The 18576-nt window shown below is 38.8% G+C and overlaps 1 protein-coding gene across 5 annotated transcripts in view; it reads left to right on the top strand.

Annotated features, from left to right (window-relative positions):
- The window catches only part of PIEZO2 (piezo type mechanosensitive ion channel component 2), a 440944-nt gene that overhangs the window by 216780 nt on the left and 205588 nt on the right, over positions 1-18576 (top strand). For all 5 annotated transcript variants that reach the window (XM_072828696.1, XM_072828697.1, XM_072828693.1 and 2 more), the window contains exon 4: positions 801-843. In XM_072828696.1, coding sequence (XP_072684797.1) covers positions 801-843 — 43 coding nt within the window. The remainder of the gene's footprint in view (positions 1-800; positions 844-18576) is intronic.

Here is an 18576-nt window from a genome sequence, read left to right on the forward strand (position 1 = left end):
AATATAGGGCTAGGTGGGTGTTTACTGGAATCAAAGTAATTGTGTCATTGATTAATGTAAAATGTAAAACTATGGGTTAGTACAGACCCATAATTTGTATTAATGTGGAGTTTTTATTAAAGTGGTCTTTGATAAAAATTGGCACTTTTCTTTATATCAAGTATTCAGAAAATTATGATGCCTATAATGTAAGGAATAATTATTACATGAAAAATATTATAGAAAGTCTTTTTTTAAACTCAGCTGTTCTTTTATAGATTTGGATATACAACTCTTCAAATCATGTCACTGGAAGCAGGATTTTTGCATTCAAGAGACTTCTGATTTAAAAGCTTAGCTTTAAAAAGAAAGAAACGTTCTTCCTTATGCTTCAGCAATAGTGAGATAAAGATCTGGAGTATAATGAGCTGGACATTTAAAGAGTCGTCTAGCTGTCCATGTGCCACAGGAAATTAAAAGCTGGATTTTAGAGAGTACAATTTACAGTATGCTTTTGCATTAATTTTGACAGGAGAATTTTACTCATGTTATTCTGACACATTCAGACATTTATAGAATGATTCAGTGGCATACAGTGTAACCAGAGGAAAGTGAGGGAGAGCTTTGTCACCTTGCTCGTAATGTGGACTGTTCTCTAAACGGCCATTTGGAGACTGGAGGTGGAGAACGATGCATTTGAGGGAAAACTCATCCCACTTAACTGTGAAGCCAAGTATTTACCAGCGCGTGCAAAAACAGGACAAAACTAACTGCATCCTTGGTGTGCATCAATTAATTATGTTCTTTCCTTCTGTTTGTAGGTTCCACGTGGGAAAAGACATTTCGGCAGATTGGCTTTGAAAGGTAAACAGGGGTTAGCATGTTTGCATGTCTTCAATTCTAGGTTCTCACGTCCTAATTCATTCTAAGTAATTTACTGATGATAAATCAGTGGTCTCACCACCACGACTTTCGGGACTGTGTGTCCATGAGGAAGTCATCATTTTGTCACATGAGCCTCAGTTTCCTTGTAAAGTAGCCCTTTGCGTTATAAAATCCCTGCCTGCACACAGGGTGAACATTGTCAAAGTTGTTACATCTTAGTCGCTCCAAGTTAAAAGCTGAGATCACAGCTCTCCTGGCTGAAAACATTCCTACACCAGTGTCTCCCCAAACAGAAAACAAAGTGGACTCATCGTAACATTAAACAAAGTAGAGGTAAGGTCAGTAAGGTTACAAACCCACCTGCATTGGAACTGAGTGGCAGCCTGTGTGACAAATCTCTCCCAGGGGCATTTAGTGTCTTGCATGGAGCTTGCCATGTTGGTACAGCTATTGGAATAGCGAAAAGTGATTTTAATTTCATTTTTACTCTCAAAGCAGATTTTGGCTGGTTCTTTTTATCATATTGAAAATGTGTTTTATGTGTATTAATCACACCAAATGCTTGGAGAAATAATAAAATACTTTAAAATGCTTTTCTCCAGTAGTAAAAGAGAATAGCTCAGCAGCAGGCTGACTGTGGTGGCATTTCCTGTACCATTTTTTATTTGGTTCAAAGATTTATTTCTTTCTCTCAAAAACTCCAATTGAATCAGCACCATCGCTGTAGGTCTCACAGGAAGGCTATTGCAGGAGGTTGGCTTGAGATGAGTAGGTCTCGCAGGCCAACCTAAAATAAAGCATAAAAAAGTCACTCCTTCATTTTATGTGAAATCTTTTCCCAAAGCACCTTCTTTTGATTCTTCCTTCATATTATGATAAACATATAAAGGGGAGAGAATAACAAATGGAATGTCATTAACCAGTTTCAGTAGGACTTTGTCACACTTCCTTTGCCAATTTGGGGGGGGCGGGTAAGGGGTTAAAATATTTTAAAGGAAATCTCAGACGTTGTGTCATTTCATACCTACATGGGTTGTGGACATATCTCTGAAAAGAAAAAAATGGGTGTTTTCTTCCGGAATCATGGTGCCACTAATCATGTCAAATGCAAATAACAATAAGTCCTTGGCCTCATGTAGTATCGAGTCAGTATTTACATTTCCTGACCATCTCAAAAATGTCATCATGCAGAGACTGGTTTGAGTCAGCATGCTTCTGAAGCCCACACATTCCAGCTTGTCGTGACATCTCGACTAACAATTCTCTCCCAGCTTCATTTTGTTTTTCTTCATGTCATTGTTTTGTCAAGAAGCCAGATTCATTGTTTGGAGAATGTCTCACGTTCTGGATTTATCTGTTTGTGGTATCGTTTATCTTGTTATTCTATCCCCCTCTTTCATGCATGTTCAGTTTGTTTTCTTTCAGTCACTTGGAACAAGTTCATATCTACTTTTTGTCCTTTTGACACAGGACCACCAGTCGTTTAAAGTTCTTATGTTTCTAGTACAACTGGATGCACAAGGCCATTCAGTATTCTAGACCTGGAGACAGCCATTCCTCCAAGGAGCCCTCCCTTTCTTTGTGGAGAATGGCATTTTGAAATCACAATCTAAATACTAGGGACGCCCATCATATCTGGACCACCAGTGTTTCCAGGCAGTTTCAATACATGTTAGAGCTAGAAAATACCTTTTTATTTATTTTTATTTTTAAAGATTCATAAGTGTATTCATTTGGGAGTGAGCAGGGGTGGAGGGGCAGAGGGAGAGGGAGAAGCAGACTCCCCACTGAGCAAGAAGCCCAATGAAAGGCTCAATCCAGGACCCTGGGACCACGATCCAAGCCAAAGGCAGACGCTTAACCAACTGAGCCATCCAAGCACCCTGAAAATACCTTTTTAAAATAAAAGAATGACCTGAATTCATATATTATTTCCAAATCAAACATAGACTTGCAGAATTTTTAACTTCCCTGGTACTATATTTACACTCATTTTCTTTTTCACTAAAAATTTTGGTTCCTAACAAAACTTAAAACATATATATATATATATACTTATATATATACTTATATATATAAGTATATATATGTACTAAATGAAGTATTCTTATTAGGCACCCCAGGAATATTAAATGAAGTTTTAAAGTTTGCTGTTTGCTGTCCAGGGCTCCTAGGTGGCTCAGTTGGTTGAGTGTCTGCCTTCAGCTCAGGTCATGATCCCAGGGATCCTGGGATCGAGTCCCACATTGGGCTCCCTGCCCAGCAAGGAGCCTGCTTCTCCCTCTCTCTCTGCCTACTGCCCCGCCCCCCACTTGTTCTCTCTCTCTCTCTGTCAAGTAAATAAATAGAATCTTAAAAAAATAAAATTTGCTTTCCTTCTTAATTTTATATTACATTAAGGATATATAATTAAGGACTCAAAACTTAAGTTGCTTAAGTTTTTTTTTCTATGTGGTTGTATTCTAACTTTTATATGTAATTTAATTCATTTCAGAATCTTTTCAATTTTAATGGATTTTTTAAATTTCCTTTTATTTTTGAATATATGACATTTATATGTCTCCCAGAGCAAATTCTATGTTTTTATATGTATACAGTCTTTTCAGAGAAACATCACCTGAGCTCTGTATCCTGTGCCCTCTTCTTTCCACAGTTACATGTTTATTAGCTTTTGGTTTAAGCTTTTGGTGTTGTTGATTTTCACATATGCAAGCAGATACTTGTATATAACTGTATCTTTGCCCTGTTCTTGCATGAAGAGTGGTATATTGTATACATTATTCTGTACTTAGATTTTTTTCATCAGGAGTATATTGTGGAAATCATTCCCCATCAGTGTATATAGGTATTCTTCACTCCGTTAACCTACAGTTGCCACTCCTTTAGGTAACATAAAGGATGAGATTGGTTCAATCAGGGATCTTATCTGGTATCAAGCTTTCATAATAATTTCCAGGATTTGAGTGACCAAGGGATACTGGTAATGGAGGGAGAAATCCAGAATATCTTATGTGGCTCCTCATATCCTTCTTTTTCATATAACATATATACTTTTTGGCTCAGAGTGATAGATGAGGTTTCTAAGGAGATTTGCGAGTCCCTCACATAGCAGGAAACATGATTTTGCAACATCTCCAGTTTTACACTTAAGAAATTTGAAAGGCTCATGTGACATTCTCCAGAGTTTTAACTCATCAATCTATGGACTGAAGATTTGTTTATCATAACATCTTAAACCACGGTGTTCCTGCTGGAAGCTTTGGATTAATGAAGACTCTCTTCCTAGAAAAAAAATAGTTATTCTATTTACCCAATGATCTAGTTCATATGTTTACCAGAAACCTAAATCAGGTCACTCACTTTTTTCCCTCAACCCAGTATCTCCTTGGTAATCAGGGGAAAATGGATCACACTCAACTTGCTTTAACTCCTTCTTTTCCAGTACCCTACGGGCAGACATTCAGGCTATTTTTGCTCTTACAGAAAAATGTTTTGATGAATAACCCTGTGCACACTTGTGCTTTTGCCAGAGATCTTAGAGACTAGACTCCCAAGAACAATCAATGAATAAATTATATGGAATTTTGCTAATTTTGCCAAGTTTCACTCCCTAGAATTTCAACAATTTTCACTCCCAGTAGCAATGCATGAAAGTAATTATTTTCCAGAGTTTCACCAGCAGGATATGCTTTCAGACTTGAGATTTTTGCCAGTCTGATAGGTGAGAAGTAGTATCTCAGTGTCCTTTTAATTTGAATTTATCTTGCATCATTTTTCCATAGAGTAAAGAACAGGTTAAGATCTTTTCTGTCAAGTAAGTGAAGTATGTTGGGCAAGAGCTTCTTCTCAGATGGTTAAGGATTCATTGATCAACAGGACTGGACAGTTGAAACATTTTCTTCCTAGCTTGTATGCCTTTAACCTTTCCCTTACTTGAATAATCTAATGAAACAGCTGCCATGTACTAAGCACTATGTTAAATAATTTGCAGTCCATACAGTAACATCACAGACCAGGAATTGGCAAATGGTTACTGTAAAGGACAGATAATAAATGTTTCAGGTTTTAGGGGCCACACAATTTCTGTTATAGCTTCTCAATTTTGCCTTTGTAGCAGGAAGAAGCCATAGACGAGGAGTATGGCTATATTCCAATAAAACTTCATTTACAAAAACAGCCAGCTGTCCATCATTTACTGACTCCCCTCTATAGACTCTGGTTGCCATCTCACAGGTAAAGAAAATATAAGAGAAGTCAGGGCGTCTGCCCATATAGCCATGACCATTGACCAGCATTAGTACCAACCTACATTCAGTTCTAGGTTTGCCTGGTTCCAAATATGAAGATTTTTATACCAGAACACTCTAAAATCTTGATTATAGGTCTCTTTTGTTTTGTGTTGTTTTCTGTTTCCTACCCCTGTGCCTTTGGGCACATGGTCTCAAATCACGATCTTTTTGGATATTCTCATCTGAATAAAGCCAGACAGTGTAAAGTTCATATCACAATGCCTTCCTAAAATTGTTAACTTTCCAAATAGATGTACAAATATAAATATTGTTAAGGAATATATTGTGTAATGCTTTATTTTTTGAGCTGTAATCTTGACTGGGTCATCTTCCTGATCTTTAGATGTTACCTTAAAATGTCATCTTGTATTTTCCCACATTATCCTGTGTTTTCTCACTGAAGTACAGTGAGTGTTCTCTCCATTGCACCCACATCTTAAAATATAGAACAAATATTGATCTTCAGGGTTATTGTCCATTTACAGTTGCAAAGACCGTGTCAGGTAGTGCTGTTAAATGTGGTTGCGCTTTTTTTTCTTCTGGAGTTTTAAGCTTTCTTTCTCTTAAAGGGAATTCCAATTATATCTTAAATGAAGCTATCTGGTTCTTTAGAGCAATTGCATGGAGATATTGATCCTTTTGTCGCTATGTTCTTTGAAGTTTGTCCATCAATCTGTTTGCTAACAGATTATTTTAAAGTGACCACATCTAAAGAAAAGAAGTGACTGAGTCAGCTAAAGCTTCAAAGTCTTCTCCAAGAATAAGAAAGCAAAGGTGCCCTTTGTTGGACATTTTGTAACTGAAAGGAAGACCCAGGGATCTGTCCTACCTGTTCTCCTTGCAGGAGCACTTGCCATGAGATGGTGTTCAGCCAATTCCTTTCTGGAAACTGTGGGATTATATACAGTATCTCAGAATAAATACACATCAATACAGTTTATGTGGCTCATGAAAATATGTTATATTCCCCTTGTAGACAATCCCATTGCCCCTCTGTGGGGGATAGCAGGAGTTTATTTTAGAACTTCATTATAGGGGCGTATTGTAACACACGAAGGACATAGGTGGGTTCCTAATTCCTGGGAAATCTTACTGCTGCCTATTTTAAAATAATAATCTATTACTGATCTCTCACCCCTCTTTACTTAAAAAGCAGAAAACATTTTTATATGAATTTATTTTTTATTGGTGTTCAATTTGCCAACATATAGAATAACACCCAGTGCTCATCCCATCAAGTGCCCCCCTCAGTGCCCATCACCCAGTCACCCCCACCCCCCGCCCACCTCCCCTACCACCTCCCCTCGTTCGTTTCCCAGAGTTATGAGTCTCTCATGTTCTGTCTCCCTTTCTGATATTTCCCACTCATTTTTTTCTCCTTTCCCTTTCAAGAAAACTTATTCTTAATGAATCTGTAGAATCAACACAATACCTTCGATGATATTATTACTCACAGTACTGCATGTGACTTTATTTGATGCTCTACTTGAATTGTGGAATGAAGTCTCTTTCCCCTTCAAAGAATACTTGAAAATATAAATCACCCTGAAAACAGTCTGCTATGATGAAACACAAATATTCCAAGGATTTTTTTTTCCCAATGTGGTCATAATTCACAAACCATTGTCTCGGGGCGGGGGGTCGATAATTCCTCCCTTGCATCTCTCCTGTAAGGACCTTCCACCCACCATTCTAGTTTTAAACATTATTGTTTTTGTGTAATCTTTCCCAATGGCTTCCTCCCAGGGCCCCTCCTCTTCCGTCCACACTTCCTACACTCTTCTCATATGGCATATTAGTACCCCACCACAGTGGATGAAATATGGACATATTTTATCAAGTACCTCATATTATGTGACATATGGACATATTGTATTGAACTTTATCTTCTGTGTTTCTCTCCCTTTGGACCTTGATGTTGTAAGTGTGTGAAAGATGAGACTGTCTCGTTACTGTGGTGCCCAGGGCACTCTTGCCATATTCTAGATTATCAGACATGTGTTGAGTACAGAACTGAGTCCTCTGTGAGGAGGGGCCCAGAAATTTTGTTGGAGAGTAATTATATCAGAGTGGGCTTCTTGGGGAGCAGGAGATCAGGGTCCCAGCATCTCTTCTTCACAGCATCACAGCAGCTGGTGAGAGGATAGGGCAGCTACAGCCTGCTCATCCCTGAAAGCATAAGGACAAAGACTTGGCTTTATTCTATGTGTCAGTGTGAGTGATCACTTAACTCACTGACCATTCTATTAACATGGATTCTTCTGAGTCTTTCCTCTCAAACAACCAAGTCTAATGTTCTTGGTTCGGCACCAGCTACTCCCCATCACAGGATCCCTACGATAGGATTGAGAACTGCACCGGGGCAGGAGCCATGTTTGTCCTGTCAACTGAGACACCTTGCACCTAACTCACTTAGGTGAGCAAAGTGAAATGGCTGGATAAAGGAAGTAAGAAGTGAGGATCTTATTCTGTGGCAACAGAACCAGAGGGGGCCTTAGCAAACATCTTTGTATTGCCTTTCATTGGCTTTGCCCCCATTCTTGCCTATGGTGCTTTTCAGGACACTGCGGTTGCTCGTGCCCAGCCCTCACCTCCTCCCAGAGCCTTCCCCTAACCCCACTGACCACCACCCCCAGGGTCCCTCTTCTGTCTTCCCTTTCCATACTGTCTTTAAGAACAAAGCCACCAGGTATATTCATTAGCTTATATGTACTTGTCCGTGTCTTAGACTAGATCTGTCCTTCTGAAGGCAGGACCTCTGTCTGGCTGTCTTATAATCTCTACTGTCAGCTCAGGAGGTGGCAAATAGTAGGCACTTAATGACTGTTTGATACACAAATGGCCTTTCAAATAAATATTAGCATGTCATTTCTCTGTCAGCCCAGCCCCATGGAATCTATTCTTTCTGAAAAATTGTATTTTCTATTAGCTTTGGAGAATGAACAGATTCCTTAGGAAATGAAGGCCAATTTTTAAATTCTTTGCCCTCTTCCAGCTTTATGTGTAAATCACTAGCCGCATTATTGAAATTAATGCTGTTTCTGCAGGTAATTCTATATGAAATGTTGAAAAATAATGAAAAGCTACACTCCAGTGATGGATATATGATTTTGCATATGAAAACTTGCATCCAAGAAATGTGGTGGTTAAGTGAAATCAATTATGATAGAAACAAAGATACTGATTTCTATAGTTACTGCTATGTTTTCCCGAATTTTAAAAATTAAGGTCATAAGTTTGTAGGATATAATGGATAATTTTGAATACCTATTCATTTAGATCAAGACAAGTATTTCTTTATGTTGCCTCTTGGGGAAGCATCTAGAAAAGAAAACATATTAAATCCAAATCACATCATTGCTAATATTGTGGTCTGTGGAGTCAAGCAAAGAAGGTTGTAGCTGGGCTTTGGCAACGTACAATCATACTCCCAGTGAACCCGGCAGAGGTACATGGTAGATATTTCTCAATTAAATCATTTACCCTGTTGTTGTGTTGGCCTGAAAGATGAGCTACTCAATTCTTTAATCCCTTCAGACTGCATGTAAGTATTCCTGGAAGCTTTAGCAAGCTATTTTGAAATCATGATATAAAATTTTTGTCAAAAGAATTTATATACAGAAAATGACCAGATGAAAAAGATGCACCTGTGTTTTGGTGTTTAAAATTAAGCCCAACTTATACGTTTATTTATTTATTTTTTGAACATTTTCAAACCAGCCTCTACTTTGTGCCCACCTCTGGGCTAGATTTGGGTTTTCAGAGGAACGTGGAGTTAGATGTTTTTAAAGACCTATTGAATGCTGGCCTCTCTGAGTAGTGCTTTGCTTATCTAATTTATTGAATTCTCACAACATTCTGGAGTTGGATTCTGCTGACTTATGCTAGGCTATCAAACAAGCTCAAATCCCAGTGACTTGGGGGATGCTTTCTTTCTCCATCCCTTGTTGTCACATTCTCACACTTTCCAGGAGGGCTTCCCAAATAAACCACCTGCACCCAGGGCCTCTGGTCCAGGTTGGCCTTTGGAAAACCTGAAATAAGATACCAGCACTAAGGTATCTTAACTGATACTAAACTAAGAAGGTTGGATTCCAATTCTTTTGAAATATTTTATTTATTTGTTTGAGAAAGAGAGAACAAGCATGAGCGGAGGGACAGAGGGAGAGGGAGAAGCAGGCTCTCCTCTGAGCAGGGAGCTTGATCCTAGGACCCCAGGATCATGACCCAAGCTGAAGGCTGACTCTTCACTGACTGAGCCACCCAGGTGCCCATTAGATACCAATTTTATCTTTGGTATTGGTATCTTTGGTATTCTGTGAGTACAAAACAGCCTTATTATTATTTGTAATATTATTATTTTAATCAACAATTATGAACCTTCAGAAAAATTTGGTTTATAACTTCTTGGAGAACATAGGTGGTGTCACAGATTGCTGATTTCTTTCTCAAATTATAAAATTTACAAGTGTTTATTCTCCTCCCTCAACTACTTGGAACTACATGGGCAATGGGAGTTAAATTGGGGTCATAGAAAATGCAGTTTGATATCCCAGGGACCCCAAAGGGAACCTCTCCCTTCTTTTGCAGATGGTTACATTAAGGCACAGAGAAATTAAGCGAAAAGCTAGAAAGAGGATTTTTTAAATTGGGGTTGGTCAAAATCCAGATCTGTGTTTAAATTTCATATATTCAATGAAATGGAATTTTATTACTAATGTATTCATTTTGCCACCATTTAGTAAGAATAATTTCATCATTATTCAACTAAGTAATGATATTCAACCGAGCATTGTAGACACGACTCTGCATGCCTCATCTCTCCCCACTCTGCTGCAGTGGCTGTTAGCACCATGCCAGATCATGCACGTAGAAACCAAGAGCTCCTACATCCAGTGTCTACAGGGCTTGTAAGTAGTAGTAGATGGATTTATTCTCTGAACACCAGCCATTTAACCTGCTTTCTTGCCTTAGGCCACAGTGACAGTTGTCAAAGATGACTCTATTGTCCTTTACTCTTTTTTTTAAAGATTTTATTTATTTATTTTTGAGAGACACAGAGAAAGGCAGAGACAGAGAGGCAGAGAGGCAGAGGGAGAAGCAGGCACCCTGCGGAGAGCCTGATGCAGAACTTGATCCGGGGACCCTGGGGTCACACCCTGAGCTGGAGGTAGACACTCAACCACTGAGCCACCTAGGTGTCCCTATTGTCCTTTACTCTTAATACCCCCTAGTGTGTGTGCATGTGCGTGTATATGCGTGTGCACATGTGTGCAAGCATGTTTTAAGAAAAGTAGGTGATTCACATTCCCTGCTTCACACCATTACAGTTGACACACAATCCAGAATCCTCATCACACCATTAGAAAGGCTAAATTGAGAGCCCTGGGGTTCAAAGAAGGGCCCCTTATGATAGAAATATTCATAACAATTCTATGGATATACTCCTCATATAGAATAAAACAAGCACCTAGGCGTTTTGCCTTGAAACAATGAGACAAGCTTGGAAAAACACCAAGGAATCAGATGGCTTAATTCTCTCTGCATTCCACCATCATTCTTTGACATTTCCTGAGCTTTTGTTAAAGTCACAGATTTGAGTTCTCTCAGATGATGGTAGCATGCATATTTCAAATAATCTTTGTCACTAAGAGACTTCGTTTTGTTTAATAAATATTTTCCTCCTCTTTCTTTATTAGTTCTTTTTCAAAAATGTATCATTAAATAAAAGATCAAGCACAGTACTAAGAATATTGCTTTCCATAACTATATCCAGGGAACTCAGATTCATTGCAAGTGGCTAACCAAAGCCCTCAATTTAAAAGATTTTAGGCAAAAATGCATGCTGTGGGCAGGTCAGGGAGATACCTGCCCTGGGTGTGGAGGGAGTAGAAGCACGCCTGCCCCTGCTCTCCATTCTCAAGGAGACCGTGGACTGTGCCAGAGGGGTCATCCTCACACTCCCAGACTAGCCTAGTGGATGTCACCATTTGGAACCAAAATGTATACAACAGGGATTTGCAAGGATGTGGTGTCTAGCAGTCTCCTTAGGCACCATTAGAGAAAACTGCTGTGTTATGACTAAGACCCAACTGTGTTCAATTTTATCTTAGTCTAAATAAAGTACTGGCTCTAAAGCACACCTGTAAGATAACCAGAATTCTGTCCTAGATTTTCTTTAAACTCACGGTCATGAGATAGCCATATTTCATCATAGGATAATAGATAGAGATCCCAATCATTCTTGTCATAAGCATTCACTTAGTGCTGTCTCAGTCTATCCAGGCTACTGTAATAGGACACCACAGACTGAGTGGCTAAGAAACAAACTTTATTTCTCACAGCTATCAGGGCTGAGAAGGCTAAAATCAAGGCACTGGCAGATTCAGTGTTGGACAGAAGGAATGATTCCTGATACATAGGCAGCTGTTTTTCTCATTGTGTCCTTCATGGCAGAAAGACCAGGATTGCTCCATCAGTTACGTGGCTGATTCTTTGATTTCTGCTCAAGTCATGATCTAGGGGTCCCAGGATAGAGCCGTGTGCCTTGGGTCCCATGTCTAGAATGGAGTCTGCTTGGGATTCTCTCCCTCTTCCTCTGCTGCTCCCCTCACTTTCTCTATCTCAAATAAATAAATAAATCTTTAAAAAGAGAGAGAGAGAAAGTGTAGGAGAGTTCTCTGGGGACTCTCTTATTAGGGCATTAATCCCATTCATGAGGATCCCACACTTATGACTCCCAAAGGCCCACCTTTTAATTCTATCACATTGGAGATTAGGATTGCAACATTTGAATTTTGAGGGGACACAGACATTCAGTGCATAGGAAGTGCCTATAACTCCCACACAATTGGAGGAAAAGTTAGAAGATCTTACATTTGTGGCTTTTACATCTCTGTGATAACATGTAATCCATTTTATTGAATGTTTCTTGTGCAATTGATCAAAATTGCCATTTTCTTTGATCTGCCAAAATATCTTGTGTATACTTGAAACAGATTAAAAGCTACACACTAGATGTGTATGTTTGTGATACACACACACAAAAGTGGATGATTTACATTTCTTAGGCTGTTGAAAGCTTTACTCTAGGACTTTGGCTCTCAATTTAGAAAGTGACTTTTTAAATTCAAGTATAGTGACATCATTTAATAAGTATTTGGTGAACAGATCTGTTTTTCTTCTAGAAAAAAAAACGTAATCCTTCATTAAAATTTCTCTTTCTTTTAAAGTATGGATGGAAAAAAAGATTTTCTGATTTGTGATCTCCATCTTCACTAAGCAGGTAATTATGCCTAATATAAACAGTCTGAATTCATGAGTGATAAAGATCGAGCCTACGGAAAATGGTGCGTTCTTGAATTAAAAACCTAAATTCTCAGGTGGTTTCCTTGGCACCTTCTTCTATACAAAATTAGAGGTACCAGCAGGAATGTTTTAGATTTCATTAGTGACATGAACAAGTGAACTGTATAATGTATCACTTAAAGATTTCAAGTTTTGGTGTAGACAGCATGATGAATAATAGGAAATTCATGCTGTTTGATTACGGAGGTAAAATTTGGATGTTGAGTCTGTAAAATAGAATGTTTTGGAGAATTATCCTAATAGTTACAGGCATGGGGTTCAGATTTCTTACTTGTTCTACATCCTACTTACAAGTCTGAAATTAGCTCTTAAATAGCTCAAACTACTATGAAATCTCTTTTCCAGTTAAACACCTTAGCTAGAGACCAAGACATTATTGCTTACATAAAGTGGCAGTTTGTGGGAGCATCTGGGTGGTTCAGCAAGTCAGGGGTTGGACTCCTGGTTTCTGTTCAGGTCATAATCTCAGGGTCCTGGGATTGAGCCCTGCACTGAGCTATGCAGTTAGCGGGGAGTCTGCCTGAGGATTCTCTCTCTCCTTCTCCCTTTGTCTCCCTACCACCTCATGCACATGCGCACTATCTCTCTCTCTCTCTCTCTCAAATACATAAATCTTTTTTAAAAAAGTGGAAGTTTGTGTTAAGCCTAGCTCATAGGAATGTTGGAGTTTTTCATCAGGACTCTTAGAAATCCATCATTCTAGATGAACAAAGGCCCACCCTATTCTTCCTTGGGAATGTAGAACAGCCTTCTGCATTATCTTATTTCCCTATCCCAATATTTCCATATCTCCTTCCTGCTAGACAGGAAAACTAAGTCATTTTTACTAACGCAGATATAATGAAATCATTCATTTCCTACAGGATCAATTTCTAAGTCTTCAACCTTAATATACCAAACCTTCCCAAACTGGGTCTCCACCCACATTTCCAGTCAAATTATCTCTCACTACTTCCTTCTACACACATTCTCAGTTTTCTGAAGATTGTATTCTGAATCCACCCCAAACTTTCTAGCCTCTGTTTCTTTCTAGAATACCCTTTCATGCCTTATTTTCAAAATCTTGCCTCGTATGGGCATTTCCCTTATGAGAAACTCCCTTAAGAGGTTGCCTCACCTCTTTCTGACACCTCCTTGCCCTGATTTTACATGTTATGTGTAATTTCTCTTCATCGACCTTTTACCTTTCAGATAGCATCCATGCTAAACAGAACCATAGTCTTGGTTGACTGTGCAGCACAATGCCTTATGCAGAGCAGATACAAAATAACATTTGTTGCACAAATTTCAGAGACAGTTGGTAAGCACCACTTTATCCAAAAATGTTTTCATCTGCATAAGGAAGAGGATTTGCAGAGTTTGCATCTGCCTACCTGAATATCATTTTATAGCAGGGAAAACTTTAAGGAGAGAATATTTTATGAAGATAGAGTATTCTCTTCTGATGGAAGAAGAAGAATAGTTTAGAAATCCTCAGGTCATCGTATTACATAAATCCTCAGGTCATTGTATCACATAAAAGAGTCCTTATTTCAGAAGGATTGTATAAAATAATTATAATTTGTTGGCAATGCAGACTGTATTTTCCTTTGACTCTACGGGTACAGTTTCAGAAGTCATCCCACATATATTGAAATGTGTTTAAAGTCCTTAAAAGTGAGGGTGCCTGGGTGGCTCAGTGGTTGAGCATCTGCCTTTGGGTCAGGGTGTGATCCAGGTGTCCTGGGATCAAGTCCTGCATCAGGCTTTTTGCAAGGAGCCTGCTTATCCCTCTGCCTGTGTCTCTGCCTCTCTCTCTGTGTGTGTCTCGTTGAATACATAAATAAAATATTTCTAAAAATAAATAAAGTCCTTGAAAGTGGAAAAATTATGAATATTTTTGCATATCTGTGGTCATGGCTATATGAGTGAACAGCATTATTTAGTATTTTTAGTTTTTCACATGAAGGTCTTAAGACTTGGGAATCAATGCTGCTGCATTCTGTCACTGTGGTGAATTAGAAGTGGCTTATCTTATCCTGATAGGTTGAGCGAATTTTTTTTTTTTTCCGCAGAGATTGTGTTGTAGGCCATACCTGAGAAGGAAATAGTTCTAGGTTCCCACCCCCCACAACTCTTACTGGCACAGTAGGTGGTGAGGAAAAACAAGCACACAAACCTGCTCTTCAAACAAGAGCCAGAGACAGGTGGTGATAAACTTCCATGGCAGAGCAAATTCACTAACATCTTTTATTTCTGCCCTCATCTCATGACCGGTGAACACTAAAAAACCCAAGAGCATTATTCACAGAGCAAATGGAAAATGTTGAACGGTGAACAAGTCAATAGCACAGGGAAGTATCCATATTAAATGAGAGGAGTCAGAGAAGCCACAGAGATAGTTTCAAATGGCTTCTACCGGACGCTGTTTATTGACCTGCTTGTCATAAACAGAAAATTGTTTTCACTTGGTCATCATGAGAACTGTTTGGGTTTACAGTCTTCTCTGTACTCTGCTTTGACAGGTGAAATGTATTTACTTAGAAATCAACACAGATAATAGAATTCCATACTGGAATGAATGTAATTTCAGTGAATATGCGCGTTTTGTATTTGAGCACTAATGGATGTACACTACCGTCTGGTGGATTAGGAGGCCCTTGTCCCCAGAAATCTGAAGCCAAGTGCTCAGGCTTTGCCTCCAACTGTTGGGTATTCACTAGCACTTTCCAGAAAACAGGTGTGTAACTTCTTGAAAGAAAATTGTGGTAAGATATGAACATTGTTCTGCTTGACTCATTCATTTTTACTAGGATACATCTGCTGAATGGCTGAGTGCTTAATGTTGGTCTCCTCCTCTCCCAACCCAGGATGCTAGTATGGGTTATAAATTATCCACTCATTACTCTGGGTTACTTTAAGGGAAGAAAAAAAGCCAAAACAAACAAACAGACAAATAAAAACCAAAAACCCACTCCATCTTTTGAAGAGGGGCATCAGGTAGAGATAAAAACCTGTGGATCGAAAGAAATATACTCATTCCAGTGGATAAGCTCAGGTTTGTTTCCTTACTTGGTCGGAGTTAGGCACCTCCACAACTGCCAGTCCCTCTCAGGCCCTGACATTGCACATTATTTGGCCAACAGCACCATCCCCCAAGCCATGTGTTCTGTTGGTGGTTCTGGTGTGGGGTCCAAGTAGCTTCACAAGGTGATTGGCTTTCTCCACCAAGCAAGCCAAGAGTAGCCCAGAGCTGATGGCTTGTAAGCACCTGGAGGACAAAAGTCCTCTCTGGGCATAGGATAGTCTATGAAGGCTGTAAGGAGAGGAAAAGCCAGGTAGAAGCATGAGCCAAATGCTTTGCTCTACGAAAGAATGTCCTCTCAGTAAGGAAGGGGAGATATTGTGGAATCTGCAGACACATAACATTATGTGTACCAGGAGGAAGCTCTTGAGCCATCATAGTGCCTAAGCACTCAAAGAGCATTTAATTGAAGTGTGTGTGGAATTTCATGGTAAAATGAGAACTTCACTATAGTATGAACTTATTGAACAATCAGTCTCACCAAAATTATTGACTATGAAAAATGATTTCTTATACAGTCCAATAAAGGTGTTAATTAGATAAATAGTTCATACTTGGCCTTGAAGTAGGCATGAAGAGAATTAGAAAGAAGTGTAAGAAATGGTCTCATCCTGAATTGCTCACTCATTCTCAAGTAGACACCCCAGAGTTGTCCATGTGGATAATGTCAATATGGATAGCTTTTGCATTATCAAGGAACCCAAGTGGAGAGACCATGGGTCTGGACTGAAAGAGAGATACCTACTGTGGAAAGCAGGTTGCATCTCGGTGAATCAAGAAGGTTTACACGAGGAGAGTAGAGAGTCTGTGAGGGGCAGGGACAGGAAGAAGGATGAGTAGGGGGCGTGGCCTGTGTAAGGCCGCTGAGCAATCTAGTTTGGCTAGAGTAGAAGACTCATATCCTGAAAACAGGAGAAACACACTGTGTTCAGATTTGTAGGCATACAAATGGCCACAGCTCCCTCAGGGAGTGTTTATCTTATGTTGTTTATTTATTTATAAAAATATTGAATCTTTGTTTAAGAGAAACTCTTTCAATAACCTAGCCATAATCCCATAAATCAGTGATTTGGTAATAGGTCTCGGAGTGTTAAACATAATTTCCCAGAATTTCAAGCAAGGGGATTCACAAAAAAACCATTTCCTCTGCATCCAGCAGTGTTAATTTTATCCTTGCCATAAATTTTTCTATTAGGGAAATTCCCTGGGAGAAGAAGCCAATGAGCAGCTTCTGTGGAAATACCATAGTGAAATGCTCAAGGACCTCTGGGATCATCTTTCTTTTTGACTGTTGAGGTGTCACAGGACAATGTCTACCGTTTAGTATATTTGTATCAAGTGCCTCCTAGGTTTGGTTGCAGTGTTTCTTTCTTTACTTTGTCTCGGATGTTGGTTTTTCCTCTTTGGTCATTCTAAATTGCCTTTTCATTTCATACTCGTTTACTCCAGCTTGCTGTCATGCTTGCGTGCACCTGCTCTCTCTCTCTCAATCTCTTTCTCTCCTTCAATCTCTCTCTCTCTCTCTCTCATTGGGTTAAGGTATACCCAATTATACCTCTCATTGAGATATAATTTATGTTCAGTGAAATTCACCCCCTTTTAGGTAAATAGTTCTGAGTTTCACAAACATATGTACCCATCACCACCACATTCAAGATATATGACATCTCCATCATCCCAGAAAGTCTTCTTGTTTTCCCTTGTAGTCAGCCCTCTCCTTGCTCAACCACTGATCTGATTTTTGTGTCTGTGGTTTTATCTTCTCCAAATTGTCCTATGAATGGACTCATGCAGCATGTGACCTTCTGTGTCTGGCTTCTTTCACTTAGCATACTACTTTTCAGGCTCATTCACAGAGTTGAAAGTATCTGTACTTCGTTCCCTTCTTTTGCTAATCGCATTCTGTTGTATAGATGATTGTGTAGATCATAATGATCTCTTGACCAGTTAGTGGATGTTGGAGTTATTTTTAGTTTTTAGTGATCATAAATAAAGCTGGTAAAAAATTTGCATCTAGGTCTTTGTGTGAATATATATTTTTGTTTCTCTTACCCTGGGAGTCTCTAAATTGTCTATTTTGCCTTCAAAAGTCTGCCTTCCAGTTAATGAATTCTCCATTACTCAAAATGCTTACTGAACAAACTTCTGACAACTAAATTACATTTTAACTGCATGGGGAAATATATTTAGAGATACTCTTTGGCAATTCTATTTGTAGTGTAGACCAGCACATTATAATTTTTGCTTTACAAATTTATATTTTCATTTTTTAGATTTACTTATGGGTACACTTTTTGACAGTTAAAAATTCAGAGATTTTTTTGTTGTTGTTCATGTGATTGTTAAATTTATTCCTGGAGCAATTTTGATTTGTTTTATAGCTTAGTACTTCTAAGTTTTATTATAAACTTCTAAGGTTTATTATAATTTGCTTGAGTATAGATACACATCGCTTACCCACAATCTCAAATTCAAAAACGATCTGAAAACTTAATGTTTTAGAGCCCAGTTTGTCGGTGGCAAAACCTAACCTGACCTGAACTCACCTGGTAGCTAACAGACCATTGCAATTAGTGTGGGTCATCGCAGGTGTGTATTTGGATGGGGCCACTCTCCTAGTGCTAGCTGCCAGTATTAAATCATATAGTAAAAGGTATCTCTATGAAGTCTGGAAGAGTATGAAATTTGAAATATGTTTGACTCCAAGAGACTTGGAGAGAGAATATGTGTTATTTTTGTCTGTTTTTTACCTGTGTATCATCTTCCTCTGTGTCCTATACAACTTCTCCACCACCTGTTTGATAGAATGTGCTAGAGAATCATTTTCAAGCTTTTTCTACAGTGACTACACTAGTACCCTTTATGTCATGATCCAATGCAATGCAAATGAATTAGTTGCAAAAAAAAAAAAAAAACACTTGGTACTCTTACCACCTGCAATATGCTCCTCCTCTATTTTTGTTCCACTTTATTCTATTGCTTCATGAGAAA

Source organism: Canis lupus, chromosome 6, assembly GCF_048164855.1.
Source record: "Canis lupus baileyi chromosome 6, mCanLup2.hap1, whole genome shotgun sequence".
NCBI lineage: Eukaryota > Metazoa > Chordata > Mammalia > Carnivora > Canidae > Canis > Canis lupus.